At 37.4% G+C, this 16,379-nt stretch overlaps 1 protein-coding gene across 7 annotated transcripts in view; it reads left to right on the plus strand.

Moving 5' to 3' along the window:
* The first annotated feature begins 473 nt into the window (after positions 1–473).
* The window catches only part of NUMB (NUMB endocytic adaptor protein), a 42,166-nt gene continuing 26,260 nt past the window's right edge, over positions 474–16,379 (plus strand). For 6 of the 7 annotated variants that reach the window (XM_068684038.1, XM_068684043.1, XM_068684040.1 and 3 more), the window contains exons 1-2: positions 4,658–4,676; positions 7,101–7,244. In XM_068684038.1, coding sequence (XP_068540139.1) covers positions 7,119–7,244 — 126 coding nt within the window. In that variant the 5' untranslated portion in view covers positions 4,658–4,676; positions 7,101–7,118. Of the gene's footprint in view, positions 493–4,657; positions 4,677–7,100; positions 7,245–16,379 lie in introns of those variants that run through there. The other variant, XM_068684039.1, reaches the window with a different exon arrangement.

Here is a 16,379-nt window from a genome sequence, read left to right on the forward strand (position 1 = left end):
TCACAAGTTTCCCAAACCATGAAATGTGCAATCTTTTACCGCTGATACACTGGTTTTAGTGGTCTTTCTATTATGTATCCAATGCTTTATTTTTCTGCATCAACCCTTAACTTAAGCTCTAATTAACAACAATAATAATGATGAAATGTATTTACTGGCTCAACAAACGAACTCATGCTTCACCCTCATGTATTTTGACGTCTTAGAATGCTTGCTGGTAGTATTGTATTATTAGATCTTAATTGGGTAATGAAAGGGTAAATGGGTTGGAAAGCCATGTGGTGCATAATGTGGTTAGTCATACTGTATTGCGTAAGCTGAACTGTTAACATTTTGGTGAGAATGCTCATATGGTTACATGCCTTCATTTGCTTTAGTGTGACAGTGCTGGATTTAATTAGATTTTATGGGATCTAAACTTACAAAAAGGCTCAAAGTTCTGCATTCAAAACCTGACACGTGGGATGACCTTTTCTTCCTTGGTAGATAAAGGTACTCTGTGTTCTTGTGCTGGTGAATAATTGCAGTGAAGCTGTTGCAGGGCAATTGCAGCAAGTTTTGGCTAACCTTTACAGTAGTCTTGAAGAGATAGGGCATTGCACGTTTTTGTGCTGTGTAAGTGGGAGAGGAGGGGAGAGCATTTGTTCAGCAGCAGTGCATAATAAGGATTTTTATTTTTCAGAGAAATAAAACTTTATTCTTGCAGCTTTGTAATAGACAATGACATGCTACATGTATTTACCTTGTCTGCAATATGCTTGCTTACCTAGCTCACCTTTTAAGTGAAACTTTCTTACATTGTCGTCATAAATGTAGAGATTTAAGTGGTGCATTAGAAACCAGAACAGATCTTAATATTTTGAATTATTGCTCATACTTGCACTCATACTGCAGTTATGACTGCCAAAACTAAATCTTGTCAAGAAAATGAAATAATCATGTTCCTTCATTGATGTCATCATGTCCTGCTTATAAGCAAGATTAACAATAAGATTAAAGTATCAGCAATGAACTGATGTTTTTAAAAAAAATAATAATAATATGCAATACTATTTTGAAATATGGATGTTAGAGTTATTTGTACTTCTGGGTACAGATGGGCCCTTACGGATTTTATAGTAAAATTCAAATTTTAGTAATACTAAAAGATGGCTGCTAGGCATGGGTCTTCGGACAGGTGTGACCAGGTTGTACTTGCACAAGAAGTCAAAGCCACATAAACTTTCTGAGGTTGCAGATCTTTACAGCCACGCTGAGGAGTGTGTGTTAAGTATTCTCCTAGTAAGTAAGTTAACATTTTCTTTTATGAGACAGATAATTTACATGTTCTCTTAGATCTGAAATATTGGGTAACTTTGGAACATTCTTATTCACAAACCTATGATATATAGAAATGCCTGGTATTTCTTAGGCAAAAACCAGAGATGATTAACCTGTTGCTCTGGGTTTTGAGCTCTGTTTGTTGTGGTCCTTTGTATTAGCAGTATTAGATAAGTTTTGCTGGGAAAAAACGTGTAGGAGTTGATAGTTGTGCAGCTGCTCCTGCCTCACCTGTGTGTGGCCAGCAGACAGCAGAGGTATGAACAAGACTTTTTTTAAATAGTCTGTAATGTGTTTATTGAATTTGTTTTACGTGGAGGCTATATGAATTATTTTAAAATGTTAGAACGATACCTATAGCACATTGTTCTAAAGCCCAGATTTCTCCATTGTTTGGAATGTATACTTCCAGGACTTCTGTAGATGTGTGAATTCAGTCTGCTCCTCATGCTTTATGCTTGTAGGGAGGACCTGAACTTCAAAGCAGGAAGAATGCAGGGCGGGTGCTCTCTCCTATACCCTGGCTACTCCATTTGTTGCAGGCTGTCAGGAGTGCTTTGCCCTTGTTTGACCCGTGACTTTTTTTTTTTTTTTTTTTTTATTGGTAAAGTAAATAGGAAACTGTATTCAGCTGTCAGAGAACGCAGCAAGTAATCCCAAGCCCTCTGAATGGTTTCAAAAAAATCTGGCTGAACTGAGGAATTGCTTAAAATTTGTTTTTATCCCTTTCTACCACAAACAACAGCAAAAAGATACCATCTATCTGAGTTCACATTAAATAACCTTTGTTAAGGCTGAAGTTCAGAAAAATGTTAAAAATCGTTTTGTACTGTTTTTATTGTCTTCAGTGTTGAAACTGTAAGTGGCTGCTCTAAGTGCAAAATTTGTAGTACAGCAAGTCTAAAATCTAACCGCTTCAATTTGTGAATGCAGTTCAGGTACCACGGTGTCCTTTTGCCTGCAGATCCTCTAGTTTGAATTAGCTCTGTGAGAAACGTTTATGCAAAATGTAAATGAACTGCTTATCTGAAGGTATGGGTACACGAGTAAACTCCTGAAAGGCAAGCTAAGCTCCAAATCTGCATCATCAGCAACTCCTGCGTGATCCAACTTCAGTGCATGTGAAAGCTTACCCAGCCCTTACTGAAGGATAAATGGCTGGTTTGCATTTACAGAAGGGTAAAAGTGAATGCACTTGTAAAGCAGAGCAGCTAATAAGACATGAATAAACATACTAGTTTATCGTGCGGTAATTTGTTCTGTAGCCATAACCTGATGATGCACAAGGCAATTAAACCAATTGAATTGAATTGGTTTCTACTTTTTTATTGTAAACTCTGCATTTTTCTACGCTTCAGAATGCACTTTTCTCTATGATTCTGTCAGTGTGCTGTCCCTTAGTTGTTCTTGAACTGCTATGGATTAAAATTAGACTTATTTAGGTGGTTGAGAGAACAATGGTGCCAAAGCTCTCCTGAAATTGTTTTGCTACAGAAAAAGAGCTTTGGAGCTGTGTTTTCAGAATATCAAAATATATCAGTTTGCATAAAAATAAATTACAACATAAATTTATAAACTCACTAGGTGAATAACTTTTGCCTAGATGCTTGTGTGGTGTTTTTGGGAACTAGTCTAATGTTGTAATCTCTTAGATTGCAAAAGTGGTGGTGGTTTGTTTGTTTGTTTCTTTTTGCAACAAGCATGACCATTCAGATGCTGAGCTGCCTGCAATAAGCTTTCTGGTAAACATAACCTTAAGGTGTTGAAGAACTTGAAGTGGATGTTTCCTCCTCTCATCAGAAGATCAGTGCTTTCAGCCTTTGTTACCTGGTTGACTCTCATGTGATGTTACTTTTTATTTTAATTAGCTTTTGAGTTTCTCATCTTGGTTTTTAACTAGGTTTGTCTTCAAATACTATACCTCCACTGTCTTTTTTCTTAGTCCAAGCTGGATTTTGGGTTGTAAAAGTGAAAAGGAAATAGCTTTTTGTTAGTGGCTTGGTTTATTTCTTTTTGTGCATTTTAAAAATATTTTTAATTATAGGACAAAAATAGGTTGCTAAATATAGAAAATTCAGTGCCAGAACTTTTAATTTTCATAATCCTAAAACAGAGTACAATACTTTTTGGTTTCAGTAATGCTGTCAATGTAGTAGAAAATACTCTGCTAGCTTGTCGCAGCCTCAGTTGACGTCTGTCATTGTATCTGCAGACATGCTACACTTAAGCGAAAATGTGAAATGCTCTGCAGGGATTTGAAGTAGAAAATGCTCACTCTGGATGTTTTCTACAATTCCTGGGTAAGGATTTTGAGCTTAGGTATATTTAGTAGGAATTTCAGCATTTAATTGTAGCATTTAATGTGCTTCTTTCCTGAATCCTCAAATATGCAGCCTGTGTGAATTGTTTTACTTAGCACTTTTGCGTCAGGTGGCAGTTCTAGTTATATTGGGATGACATGCACGTTACCAACAAAGTAGTTGTTTGTGAGGCAAACTATTTGACAACCGACTCAAAACAGTCTGATGATGTCGCAGAAAATACAAGTATGGCAGTTGGAGAAAGTTAATCTTGCCACTTGTCAGCACTTCTATTAAATAGGAAGGCTATTTTTAAACCGCTTGTTGCCAGTGTGACCACAAAATTAGAACAAGTAGGAAAATGGGTTTGGTTTTTAGTAAAAAGGAAATACTTTTGGGCAAAATGCCACTTGAGCTTATCATAGGAAGCATAGTTCAGGAACTCTTATTCTCATGCTTCTCTGAGGATTGAGATTCCTGGTAGGAGTAAATTGCTGGTAATATACCAGTCATATGGGCAAATACATATTGCCTTGGACATCTCCCATGAAATATTAGTTATGTAAGTGTTACAGTAAGGTGAGGAAACTGTGATTTCAGAAGTGGCACAGTGGCTGCGTGTTGTTTTGAACTTTTATTGCTTACTGGGGCTTTTGAGATTTGGAGTACCTTGAAAACTTCTCCACAAGTTGTTTTTAGACATTTGTAGGTTTGAAACAATGTTGTTTCATTGGTCATATTGAGAATGCTGGCAGATGAGCCTTGCTGTGTGTGTTTGTAGCTGGTGAAGTCTGCTGCTGTTTTTGGCAGAGCAGCCGGAAGGGAGTACAGTACGTGTGCCCCTTTCTCAGTCACCTGAGTGCAAGGTCTGGCGGTTGCACTGTAAGCTACATAGCTGGCCAGGCCTGTGAACTTTGCACTGAAGCAGCTGGAGCAGAGGTTTTCCTTGTGGGGCTGTGGGACTACCAAGCTTCAGCAGGGACAGGAGTGGTTGTCTGTCCCGCCGAGCTGAGGTACGCTGTGTAGATCTGCTGCAGAACGTGCCGCCTGCCTGAGGTAACTGCTAGGCCCGCTTGAATTTCTGCTTCCTGTAGACTGAGAGGCTCACAGACTCCTTTGTCTTCAATTTGTAAAGTGAAATATATAACTAATAATGCTCTAATGACTCTCTGGATAATGGAAAATTGCAGCTCCTCTTAGCAGAACTTCCAGAATTCTCTTTGCACGTGCAGACATTTCAAAATGGCGGTAGCCAAAGGATCCGTGGTTGTAGAGGAGCTGCTTCAGCTTGTTTAGTGATAAGAAATATGCATACTTTTAATTTTTGTGTGTGTGTGTACGTCCTATGAAGTAAATTTCATAAAAATATTGTTATTTAGATGTCATGGCTATTTGAAGCCCTTGATTCTCTTCTAAGGACAGTTGCCCAGCCTTTGCAGTATGTCTAAAAACCTTCACTGAATTTCCAAGAGATTTTGATTGCTTGAGGTGCTATACCTTACTGCTTTCAAACACACATCAAGCAGCTTTGAGCACAGGTAGTTGCTGCAATAGTTGGAGTTTGCTTTGGCTGTTTGCTGATGTAGAAATACTCAGTGAGTTATCACGTGCTCAAAGAGTGCCTCACGATGCTGTGGGTCCAGGTAGCATTGCATTATTTTGTCACTGAACTCCTGACCTAAGTTGCACACTTACTTGCACTTCAAGTATTAGCTTCAGCAAACTTCATTTTCCCAATTTCAGTGACATAATGCTGTTCTCTTTACTCATGGTCCTACCTTTAAATCATCACTTACATGTATTTTACAATATTGCTTTTAATTAATAGATTACAGAGAGATGGGAGTTCTAGAGGAATAACCCAGTGCTGTGCCCATGAGATTAATGGGAAGTGACTTGCCTAATGACTGGCAATGTGAAGAGTAAAGTAACAATTGCTGAAGGAAAGCTTGGCGGGATGGTGACAAAGCTCAGACTTGTTATTTGGAATAGCTAAAGTGCCTCCCGAGATATGAAAACACTTGAATATTTTTAATTTGGCTGATCAGTAGTCAGTGCTTTTCTGTAATGATTTTCATTTTTGATTTGTATTCAGCTTTGAAGTTGTTGCATTTTGAATTTAAGTTTCTTTAATAGGTACTAGAAATACGTATGTACTCATTTTTCTCACCTGTTAGTTGCCAACTAGTTTTAACTGGAAAGCAATGCAGTTCTTTTCAGGGTTTAAAATAGTGTTAAAACTGATTTTAAAAATGCTTTCATTCTAAGTGCACCTGTTGACATCCAGAAACATCTATATTCTGCAGCTTAGTTAATGTAATGGGAAAGAAGTGTTTATAATCCAGTTAGATTTTGCTGCCTTGCATTCTGCATCATCTTTTGTATGCCAAAATGAGATGTAACGTTTGTCAGAAGGTTTATTCTTCAGAAAATAAGAGTAATAAAGTCTCTTGGCAAGTTTTCTATATTCCCCGCATTGTATCATATGTAATTTACTTCTGTAGCTGAATATTGATCTTTTTATTAGTACTGTCACCGATAGTTTCTTTGCTAGTTTGAATCTCGTAGAAGTGAGCATGTCTAAACTGTAGTTTAGCTAGCATACAGAAATTAGTATATAAATGTATAGCGTATAAAAAACATCTAAACCTAAGCTTTGGGAGTGTAATTAGAGAACCCTCTTCCCCCTTCGAAGAGGAATTTTTTTTGGAGATTTTCCCAGGACATGGAAGTCAATGCAGTGCCTTCCTCAAATGTATTTCTCATCTTAGTATAAGGTACTGCACCAGTAGGTTAGGCTGGAACCGGACTGTGCCCCTCAAAACCTGGGCTCCCATCTCCTACTCACTGCTTGCCATTGCTACACTTTGGGTTCATTGTTTCTTGAGCTTGTGGCTTCTTGTATGTATGCAGGCACAATTACATGTAACACAACTGTAGATGTTCCCAACATCATCTACCAGCATCATCTACCTCCATGGGGCTTAAAAAAGCGTGAGCCCATCACCCTATAATTAAAGAACAATGCAAATACCTAATTTTAGGGGACGTCTTTTTGACTATGAATCTTTGTCTTGCATGGATGCTGGAGAAACCTATGGTATTCATGTCCTGTTCTTCATTGCTGTAGGTGTTTAAATTCAGGGAGGCAGGATTTCATGCCCATCACTCTTCAGAGCTTCTCCATCAGCTATTTTAGGTAATTTTATTCTCAGAGTAACAGTTATTTTTGGGTCTAATGCTTTATTCAGTTGTTGTAGAAAGATATTAAACTAGTAAGTTGGACTTGTGTTTTCCACTTCGAACTGACTATATATCCCTCTTTCTCTTAATCTATATCCAAAATACTTTCCTTTCACGGGGACCTCCATTCATATTTGCAGAAGCTCTGAATATTTTACAGGGATATCTGTGGTGATGCTAGTGAACCCAATGTGTGTTTTGGTGCTTATTGGCAAAATATTTTTTTAATTCTTCTAGGACGTGAAGATCTGAGAAATGAACAAATTACGGCAAAGCTTTAGGAGAAAGAAAGATGTCTATGTCCCAGAGGCCAGTAGGCCTCATCAGTGGCAGACTGATGAAGAAGGTGTTCGTACTGGCAAGTGCAGCTTCCCTGTTAAGGTAAGAATTTCTGCCTTTCTTTTGGATATCCATGAGATACTCTTGCCATGAATTATTGTTTGTTGGTTTTTTTTTTTGGCAAGCATAAGCCAGAAGCATGCTCCATTACACATTGACCTATTTTACAGTTAGCCCTCATTACAAAGGATGTGTTTTGCTTTTGTTTTTTAAAGCCAGATGAATCATCTAACAAATGCCTTGTCTGATATATTCTATATTATTATTTAGCTGAAATAAATCATATAGGTAGGCAGAGGAATAATATAACTCAACATCATTTTTCTGGAAGGGCAGAAATGATAAACCTCTTGGATTGCATGGAAATGTACTTGGTTGTGTCTGTTAAAAGTGAAGCTATGGTTACAATTTTGCTTGTAAGGTAAGTGGTGGGTTATACTGGGAAAGGAATCCTTTCTCCCTTTCGATAGTTGAAAATGTTGCGAAGAAACACATGGGCTTCCTTCCAGTAGTTGAGGTATGAGCACTTGTTAAATTTTGGATGTCTTTTGTGTTATGTTTTTATTTATTATTTTTGTATGCTACTGATTATTAATGCATAAGAAATTGAAATGGCCTTTTTTTGATTCCTAGAAATAATTCCAGATTGAGTACTGTGAATAGGTATTTTCTTTTGTTGTTTCCATTTCCTCCTCCACCTTTTTCAGAAATAACATAAAATAAATATTAAAATTATAATAATGTATAATATTAGTAGATAAGCAAGTAATTTAAGATGTCTTGTCACATATGCTCACCTTGTAATCAAAAGCTCACTTCTTCAAGGTACGCTAATATTAATTCTACAGTAGACTGTAAACAGATGACATTTATGGAAAGCTAACCGTTTAAATATCTGTGCACAAGGAAAATGTCTATGGTTCTGACACCTAAGAATCCTTTATTAGTTTTTATCTGTTATACTTAAAGTAAGTCTGTTATTAAACAGGTGATGTTGCTAGGTGAAACTCTTGAAATTGTCTATTGCATATTTTTGTAAACCTGTGGGTATGTGCAGATGCACCATCAACTTAGAATAACTTTCACACTATGTTCATGCCCTATTTTATCCTACCGTACTCGCTTTTGTGTGCTTTTATGCATGCTCTAGGATATACAATGTGGAAGCTAGCTTTTTAGTTTGTTATGGTTGGCTGCTTATTTGTCTTTGTCTTATGTTAGTTTTCTGCTAGAATGAAGGAATTGTAATTTAATACTAAAAAGAGATGGTGTTGTGCCAGAACTCTGAAACTGAGTAACTGCTTTGCGGAAGTTTGAACTTAGATTGGACTTTTTAAAATGTTAGCAGTGTCTGGGAGGTAACAGAATTGTGAGCTTGAGGATCATCATTTTAATTATTTACCCATTACAAAAATCTAAAATATCAAACCCAATTTTTAGACATTTAGTTTAACTCAAAACTCTCTGACCTGCAAGGAACACAAAGGATGTGAACTACTTTGCTGTTTAAAGACTGAGGTGTTTTTTTTAAACTCCCGGTCAAGACTTGTACTTATAGTGACAAATGCTTCCTGTATTTAAATGAAGCATTCATCTATTCTAGGCACATGTACCCAAAATAAAAAAGGTTTGGGGCCATTCTTCGGTGAAAAGGCATAGAAATGCATCCTGTCCTCACGCTGGGACTTGTTAGCCTTATTTGCCTGCTTTGTATTAGAATTCACTGAGTTAATTTGGTCGTTGGAAAAATTACTCCAAAGTAAACTCATTTCTTCTTATGAGAATGCTCCACTGAGAATATCAGGAAGTCCGGATGTTCAACTGCTAATATTTAGCAATCTCACAATTAGATGAAAACTTAAAATCAGAGCAGTTGGGCATTGAGGTACTTTAGTTTATTCGATTTTAATTTATCTTCCAAAATATTGTGCTTTGAGATGGCCATTAGGGAAAAGTGTTATTAGGCTTGAGATGCCAGGCGGGTGTTAACTGTTGTTTCATAGATATAGACAGGAAGTATGGCATTGTGAGCGAACAAGATAAACCAGATGTAGAGTCATCGTTCTAGTGGGTGGTACTGTATTTTGCTCACAAAAAGAATAGCACTTTGTGCTCTTGAAGGAGAGTATCCTGTCATACAGTTCTTGGGCATTATTCAAAAATACATGCGTTCCAGGAAAAGTATGCTGCTACCTGTGACCTTAAATATCTGATGGGGTATCTTTTCTTCCTGATATTCTCAGTGGAGCAGAATAAGCAGATCTTGCTAAGAATAGTTAACTCATAGGAATGCTCTCAAGTCTGAAACAGTGAAGATATCTTTTTTTGTAAATCCCTATTTGGTATTCCAGTGTGGTCCTGTGGTTGCCTGTAGTGTGGCTTCTCAACCACAGTTTAATGTGTGTCTGCGGGGGTTAATCTGACCTTATTCTTTATGGTCTGCCTTGCCTGCACTCTCTCTAAAATCATCAGCCTTATTTATTAAAAACGGAGTGGAAGTCTACCTTTGGAAGTGATGAACAAGATTTTAGCTGTATAGCTGGTGAAGACCCAAGAATTGTTAACACTGTCTTTAAGATATTCTGTATGAAAGAAAAATACAGGAAAATAATATAATAGATGCCATTGTGAGGGCTTTGTTTCTTCTGATGCTTGCTAATTTATTCAGGTAAGACTTCTTTTTTTTTTTTGAGAGAGAGAGAGAAGACTAGTGCAAACACAGTAGGGAATGTTTGCTCTCGGTTTCCCTTGTAAAAGAGAGATCATGAAAGTTTGATGGAAGAAAGATATGTCACTGTTAAAAGTAGCGTTAAGTTGGTGTGTTTAACTTCTTGCCTTCAGGCGTTTCTTTTTTTTGCCCAGAGTTGGGGTGTTTGTAGAGTGCTAGCACAGATTTATCCTTTTTTAGATTTTACAGAACATGTGGAACCACTTTGAAAATCATGTTGCAAATAGGATTTCATCCTGCCTCCAGGCTCTGTTCTGTTAGTGTTGGACAGGGACTCAGTAGCTGTTCATTCATTGTGCCTTGAGGATGCTGTATTGAAAACAAATTTAACATTATTTAAAGGTTCTCTGCATTGGCACTGTTCTTGAAGTTATTCCTGTGCTACATCCTCAGCTGATCCTGTTTGTTAATTACAGTCTCTAATTGTGGTGTTGAATTTTGAGCAAACCTGATGCATCTAAGGAACATCTGTGTTTTAGTAGAGGTAATGCTTTGTGGAAAATACTAGCAAAATCCCTGTGGCATTGTTGCCTTAAAATTCAGGGAGGTGGGTTTGCTGTATGGTTTGTTCAGTGCTGTGCTCATAAATTCGGAGCTCATAATCCTGGGTTTGTACGGTTAATTTTAGGCAATAACTCCTCAGTTTTTGGTTTAGCAATCTGTGCTTTTCTACTGTTTTCAGGATGTCTGTGTCGTATGTAACAAGCTGCTGGTTGTATTTTCTCAGTCATCCCAGTGTGCGTAGGATTTTACACATAGCCCTTTGCTGTATTTGAAATCTAACCACACCTGAGGAGGTAATCTGACACATTTACAACAGGGCCTTTGAATGGGCAGTGACTTGCCTGCTCTGCTCTTTTATGTGAACTCTTTTGAATTGGCTAAAGTTGCATTGAAAGAAGAGCCTTGATACTGGAACATACAACTGAATGGTTTTTTGCACTCCACCACATCAGCAGAGAGACAGGTGCACGTCTGTCAGCAGAGGTATGTAAAGGGTATTAGACTTGTGTTTAGACAAGTGTGACTTGCAGACTTTTACTATCCCATTAGGCACAGAATTGTAAGGTTCTATTAACCTTTGTGGTATGGAGGCATGATAGGTTTTATCCTTTATAGATGCACGCAGAGCTGCCTCTTTATGAAGTGTGGAACCGTTAATACTGCTTGAAAAGTCGCTGCAGAAAATACGACAGGCATTCAGGTCTCAGACACGACCATTCTCTTTCACTGTTCTAGAAAATTAAAAAGTAACTACTGTGCTTCAGTAGTGAATCTTCCCTCTGAGGAGAAAAAACTGTGCCATACCTATGTAATATATAAGAGGTTTAGATAGAGACATTGCATTTACAACTGTTCAGAAGTCAATTATTCTAACGGACGTTAAAGCTGCTCTTATCAGTGCTATAATTTATTTTTACACAATCTCTATAAATTATAATTGTCCAAAATGAAGTTCATTGACATACACGTTTTCCAACTTGCTTTCTTGCTCCAGACACTACCTCACTGAGACCATGCAGCTGTTCTATGTTTTAATGACTAAAATATTTGACACTAGGGCTTCTTTTGTCTGAAATGCCTTTCCGAATGTCCCTCTGGGTAAGTAGTTTTTGTTCATACAAGTGCACTGTAGAGTAACTGGCCTGTGAAATTTATATCAGGAAAATTAGGTCATTTCCCCCTACTTATGAGAATTAAACAAATTGAACATTTGCAAGTTCTTGGTTCTTCTAACCAACTTATGTATCAAAGGGAACGTTTACAGTTGATTCCTACCTGTGGTTCTAGAGGACTCAACAGCCAGATGCAGCTTGGATTAATTGGATTAGTTTTATTCTGTCACTTACTTCCAAGTTTCTGGGGGTCAGTCTCTTTTGACCTTAATGTGTCTAAGGCTACTGTTGCCTGTAGCCTGCAAGGTTGCTTGTATATGTATTTTATTCCATTTATTTCAACAGGAAGACTAAATATATCAATGAATAAAGTCAGTGGGGAAGAGTAACATACCACACTTGGGTTTTGAGTCTGAAGTCCGGAGTTTAGCACTGAACGCATGGTGTCATGTGAATTAGCCTCTCCACTGAATCTTGATTTCTACGTTAGTGTTGCCAGATAGAAGTCAAATGGATACAGTAGTACGTTCACTTACAAGAGAATTAACTTTTCAGATCAAATACTCTTCAATTGTTTTGTCTAGATCTTGCTTTGATGGGAGGTGTTTGGAAGACACTAACGCTTTATATTAATATATAACTTAGTATAATGTTTATAATTAATAATAATAATAAAGAATATTTTTAAAAAGTGCAGAGAGGATAAAAGAGGGAATGACTTGCTCTAGGCCTCATAGAATATCGTCACTGGGTCAATGTGGCTGTGAGTGCTGGCTTTCATCTCTGGGATCCCTGTGACGGAGCAGTGTCTTACGTAATTAGTGTGTATGCAGCCCACTGAAACCTCCCTCAGTAGGAAATAGGCCACAGCTGTCCCTTTGCTGTGTGCTCTCACACCACTCATAGCTGCCCAGTTGTTGTTTTTAGTTTTGGAATTTACATAGTGAGCCTTATTGCTTAATGTCTAAGATACAAATCTCATGTTAAAAATATTTTTTTATATTTTAAATTAGTTTATAAGCACAGCTTGCATGCCATTCCCTTCCTCCAGATCAGAAAGGCTGGTAGTCAGCACAGGTGACTGGCTGTTATTTCACCTGTTAATACATACACTGTTAGTTTGAAATAATAATAGCTGTGAAGGAGTTTACTTGCTTCTGATGCTGCAGTGCCTTTAAGTAAGGCCTGTGGTATTTTTGACTGTGGAGGCTTGAGATGCTTGAACAGTCTTTGGGAACTATGTTAAGCATTTTTAAGAAGTTAAAGTGACAAATCTGCTGATTTCTGAAATGTCGCAAAGCCTTACACGTTAAACACTACAAATCCTAACCTCTTAAGGCATGAATTGATGTTAGCAGTGAACAATAAGCATACATATGGCATGCTAACCCAGCAGCATGTAATTTTTTTAATTCCTGCAGCGTTTCAGATCCCAGGAAGACAGCTAATTATAACAGAAGGTGATTGTAACAGAAGGTGTAAGACTTATCTTAAATAAATTCCTATGCACTTTTGTCATGACTAAAGGAATGCAATTCAATCCCTAATCTTTAAACTTTTCAGATTTGTATATAGCCTTTAGTTTGAATAGCCTTGCAAACAAGTTTGAAATGAAACTTCTTACTCATTTTAAAAACCCGCTTGTCTTTGGCCAAGGTCAAATTCTTACATTGTTTAATAAACTTCAAATTGTTTTAAAGATATGAGTATTTATGTCTAGAGCCATAAAAATGGTTTAGATGTCCTTGTAGAAATTTAGCTTTTAAATATAATTTAAGTATTGGAAATTAAAAAGAAAAAAAGTTATTATTGGGTTATCCTTTTTAATTTTGAGTTTTTGTTTTTTTATTTTGCTGAGCTAGAGGATTTCCAATGTCATAAGTGGAAATTGATTTATTTGCAGGACTTGAAGAAAAGGTATGATGTGCACCTGTGCATTGTGTTATCATCACTTGTTTTTTAACAGACTTTTAAGTTTATTTACAAATACTGAGTTCCCAGAAGTGTAGGAATTGTACATCAGAGTGAATGATTGAAAAATTAAACATGCACAAAGCTGTAAAGGGGCTAGGAAAATAGTGGGTCTTTAAAGCCTCATCAAGGGAAATTTTGGATAGGCATTCACAATGATAACTCAGTAAAATAACCCCCCTTTCTAACAGTATGTCATGTAAGCTACAGTGTGGATGGCATACCCTATTGATCTCCAGCTACAGAAATGTTGTAGTGCTACCGGGCTGACTTCTCTGATGTAGATGTGGAAGTAGATCCTGCCTTGAGGCAAGCGGTGTCCTACATAACCTCCTGGGTTCCTTCTCAGCCACATTTCAGGGATTTGTGAGACGATGAAGAATACAGCATTTGTGTATCCTACATTGAACTTTGCTACTTCATCTTCAATAGTCCTAATGGGAAATGTTTTTTATTCCCTCACAGTGTTCTTTCTGTTCACACTGCTAAGTATAACGTGAGAATCAGTAAGAGAAATGTACAGCGTGATTCTTAGATGGGTGTGGCGTGAAAGGACACTGAGAACTACTGGTACAGATATTGCTTCATTTTTAGAGTTAAATTCTTTTGGCCCATGCTATTCAGAGACATTTAGTGGTGATAGCAGTTACAGAGCATGCTTGCTGAGGAGTTAACAAATTAATGAGACGTTTTCTGTTCTGGTGACTTAGGGAAGTGGAAGAAATCAGACCCCAAGGGAATGTATAGCATCATAACTAACCTGTAGTTCTGAATAAGCAGAATTTAGCTTAGTTTGTTTGGTGATGCTTAATCATGCCTTTTTTCTTTTTTTTTTTTTTTGTCATTATCTGTGCTTCTACAGCTCTAAGCAAACATCTGTTTCAAACCAATAAATTAAAAAGCATCAGCATGAATATGAGAGAGGAGAGAAGTAACGTATTGAATATTTGGATGTAAATCTTACTGAGGCCAGTGGAGAATTAGCTCAGCTTTGAGATGCATCCAGGCTTCTTGGATTTAATCTGGTATCTAGTTGCAAGACAGGATTTCACCCTGAAACTGCGAGTTAAGTACACCTTAACTGCGAGTTAAGAACACCTGTTCTAGAAGAGTATCTATGCATACAGATTCCAAGTATTCAGTCTTCAAATGGAGTATTATTTATAGCAGTAGAGAGAACAGTTATTTACACAGAGGAAGAAAGAGGAATGCTGCTGCCTCCAGGAAAAATACCGAGGAAATGGTAGTGTGCTGCTCTCAGCAGCAGTTAGTTCTCTAACATGGGACACCTTGGCCAAGACTTATGGTAAGCTCTTTTCTTGTGTCCATGTAGTTTAAAATATAATCTGAAGAGCCTAGTCTGTTATTGTAAATAAAACAGTGCAAGTGAACATCTGGCAATGTAGAGAAAACTACAGTAATTTGTGTATCTGCCTCTGTTTGGAAGAGAGACCGTAACTGCAAATGGATCCAGCCAGTTGGCCAGGTGGAAGAAATTCTGGTGAAGGACCTTTTCTTTTTGCCAGCAGCTATTGAACTTTGCATTTTGGAAAACTGGGATAACCAAGTATTTGTGAAAGAAAAGAAAACAAAGAAGTACAAGGTATTATTTTTTGTAATAGGACACAAACTGTAGAGCAGTTTCATTTAATTTTCTGACCAGCAACATTTGTGGCCTGATACATCAGCCCTTGATGTTTAATTAGGAATGCTTTCCATTGCATATGTTTGGGGGAAGTCAATAGGACAGCTTCACCAAAAATACTTGCTGTGATAACACCGGTTGTTCACTTTTAGCAGAAATTGGGAAAAGCTTAAAATGTTGAAAAAGAATTCAGTTTTTCAAGCACTTTTCAAGTTCCAAGGGCATTTTGCTGTGTGCCAATTTGACTTGCTCCTGTGTTGATTGCTTTGTAGTGTTTGACTGAAGAGTGATACCAAATACCTCTGAAAGAGGTGTTTCATCTGTGAAAGAGAACAGAAAGTTTGTTGCCTAGAGGTGGAGAGGGAAGGGTTTTTTTTACTTACTATACTATCATATCATCCTTTGGTGTGTGTTTTTTTTTTTTTTTTTTCCTGAAAATGTTAATATAAGCAAAACTTTTCTTTAAAAATGTTTATGTTAAGGGGTTTCCCAACAACTTGAAGGTATTTTGTTTAGAGCTTTTATTTTGTGTTACCCTTTATGTGGATTCTGCCCACAAGGATTTTAACCTTCTGTAAAAGCATTGTTCGTTTCTGATAAAACAATTAAATCTCTCACAGAACATCTCATGGCTGAGAATCGCCAGTATGGCTATCATTCAATGGTTGCTATGGAAATTAAGTAGGAATGCATTCAATATTAATACTGCATTCCTATTATTTGCACTTCCATGATGGAAATATACTTGCTTTCTCCAGGAATGCTGGCAGTGTGATTCTTGTGATGTGGAGAGCTCTGTGCAAATATGTCCAGGGTTCCCCTTCCTTACTGTTCTGCAATGTCATCAGCTGCCATGGTATGGCTTATGCAGGTCACATCTGTTCTGTGTAACCAGTAGTTCTGTGTCCCAGTCACTGAGTGTGTTCGTGGTAATATGCCATGCTGGAATTTGGAAGACGTTTTGCTTATACTTGGCAGTCTCTGTCCAGGCACTTCACAGTGTGTTTTTCTTCTCTTACTCTGAAAGGGAAGTTTTCTTTCAGAGATGTTGAAAAACCGTGTATAGAAATGTGGGGTGTATGTATTGCCTTTTTAAAGTGATTTCCACGTGTTCTCTTTGCTGTGACAGAACTGCAGAATTTGGTTTGTTTTTCTGTTGCGTGGACGTTAAACACCAGAATTCAGGACTTAAGGCTGTAAGGAGCAGACCATGTCTT

This window comes from Anas acuta, chromosome 5 (genome assembly GCF_963932015.1).
Source record: "Anas acuta chromosome 5, bAnaAcu1.1, whole genome shotgun sequence".
Taxonomy (NCBI): Eukaryota; Metazoa; Chordata; class Aves; order Anseriformes; family Anatidae; genus Anas; species Anas acuta.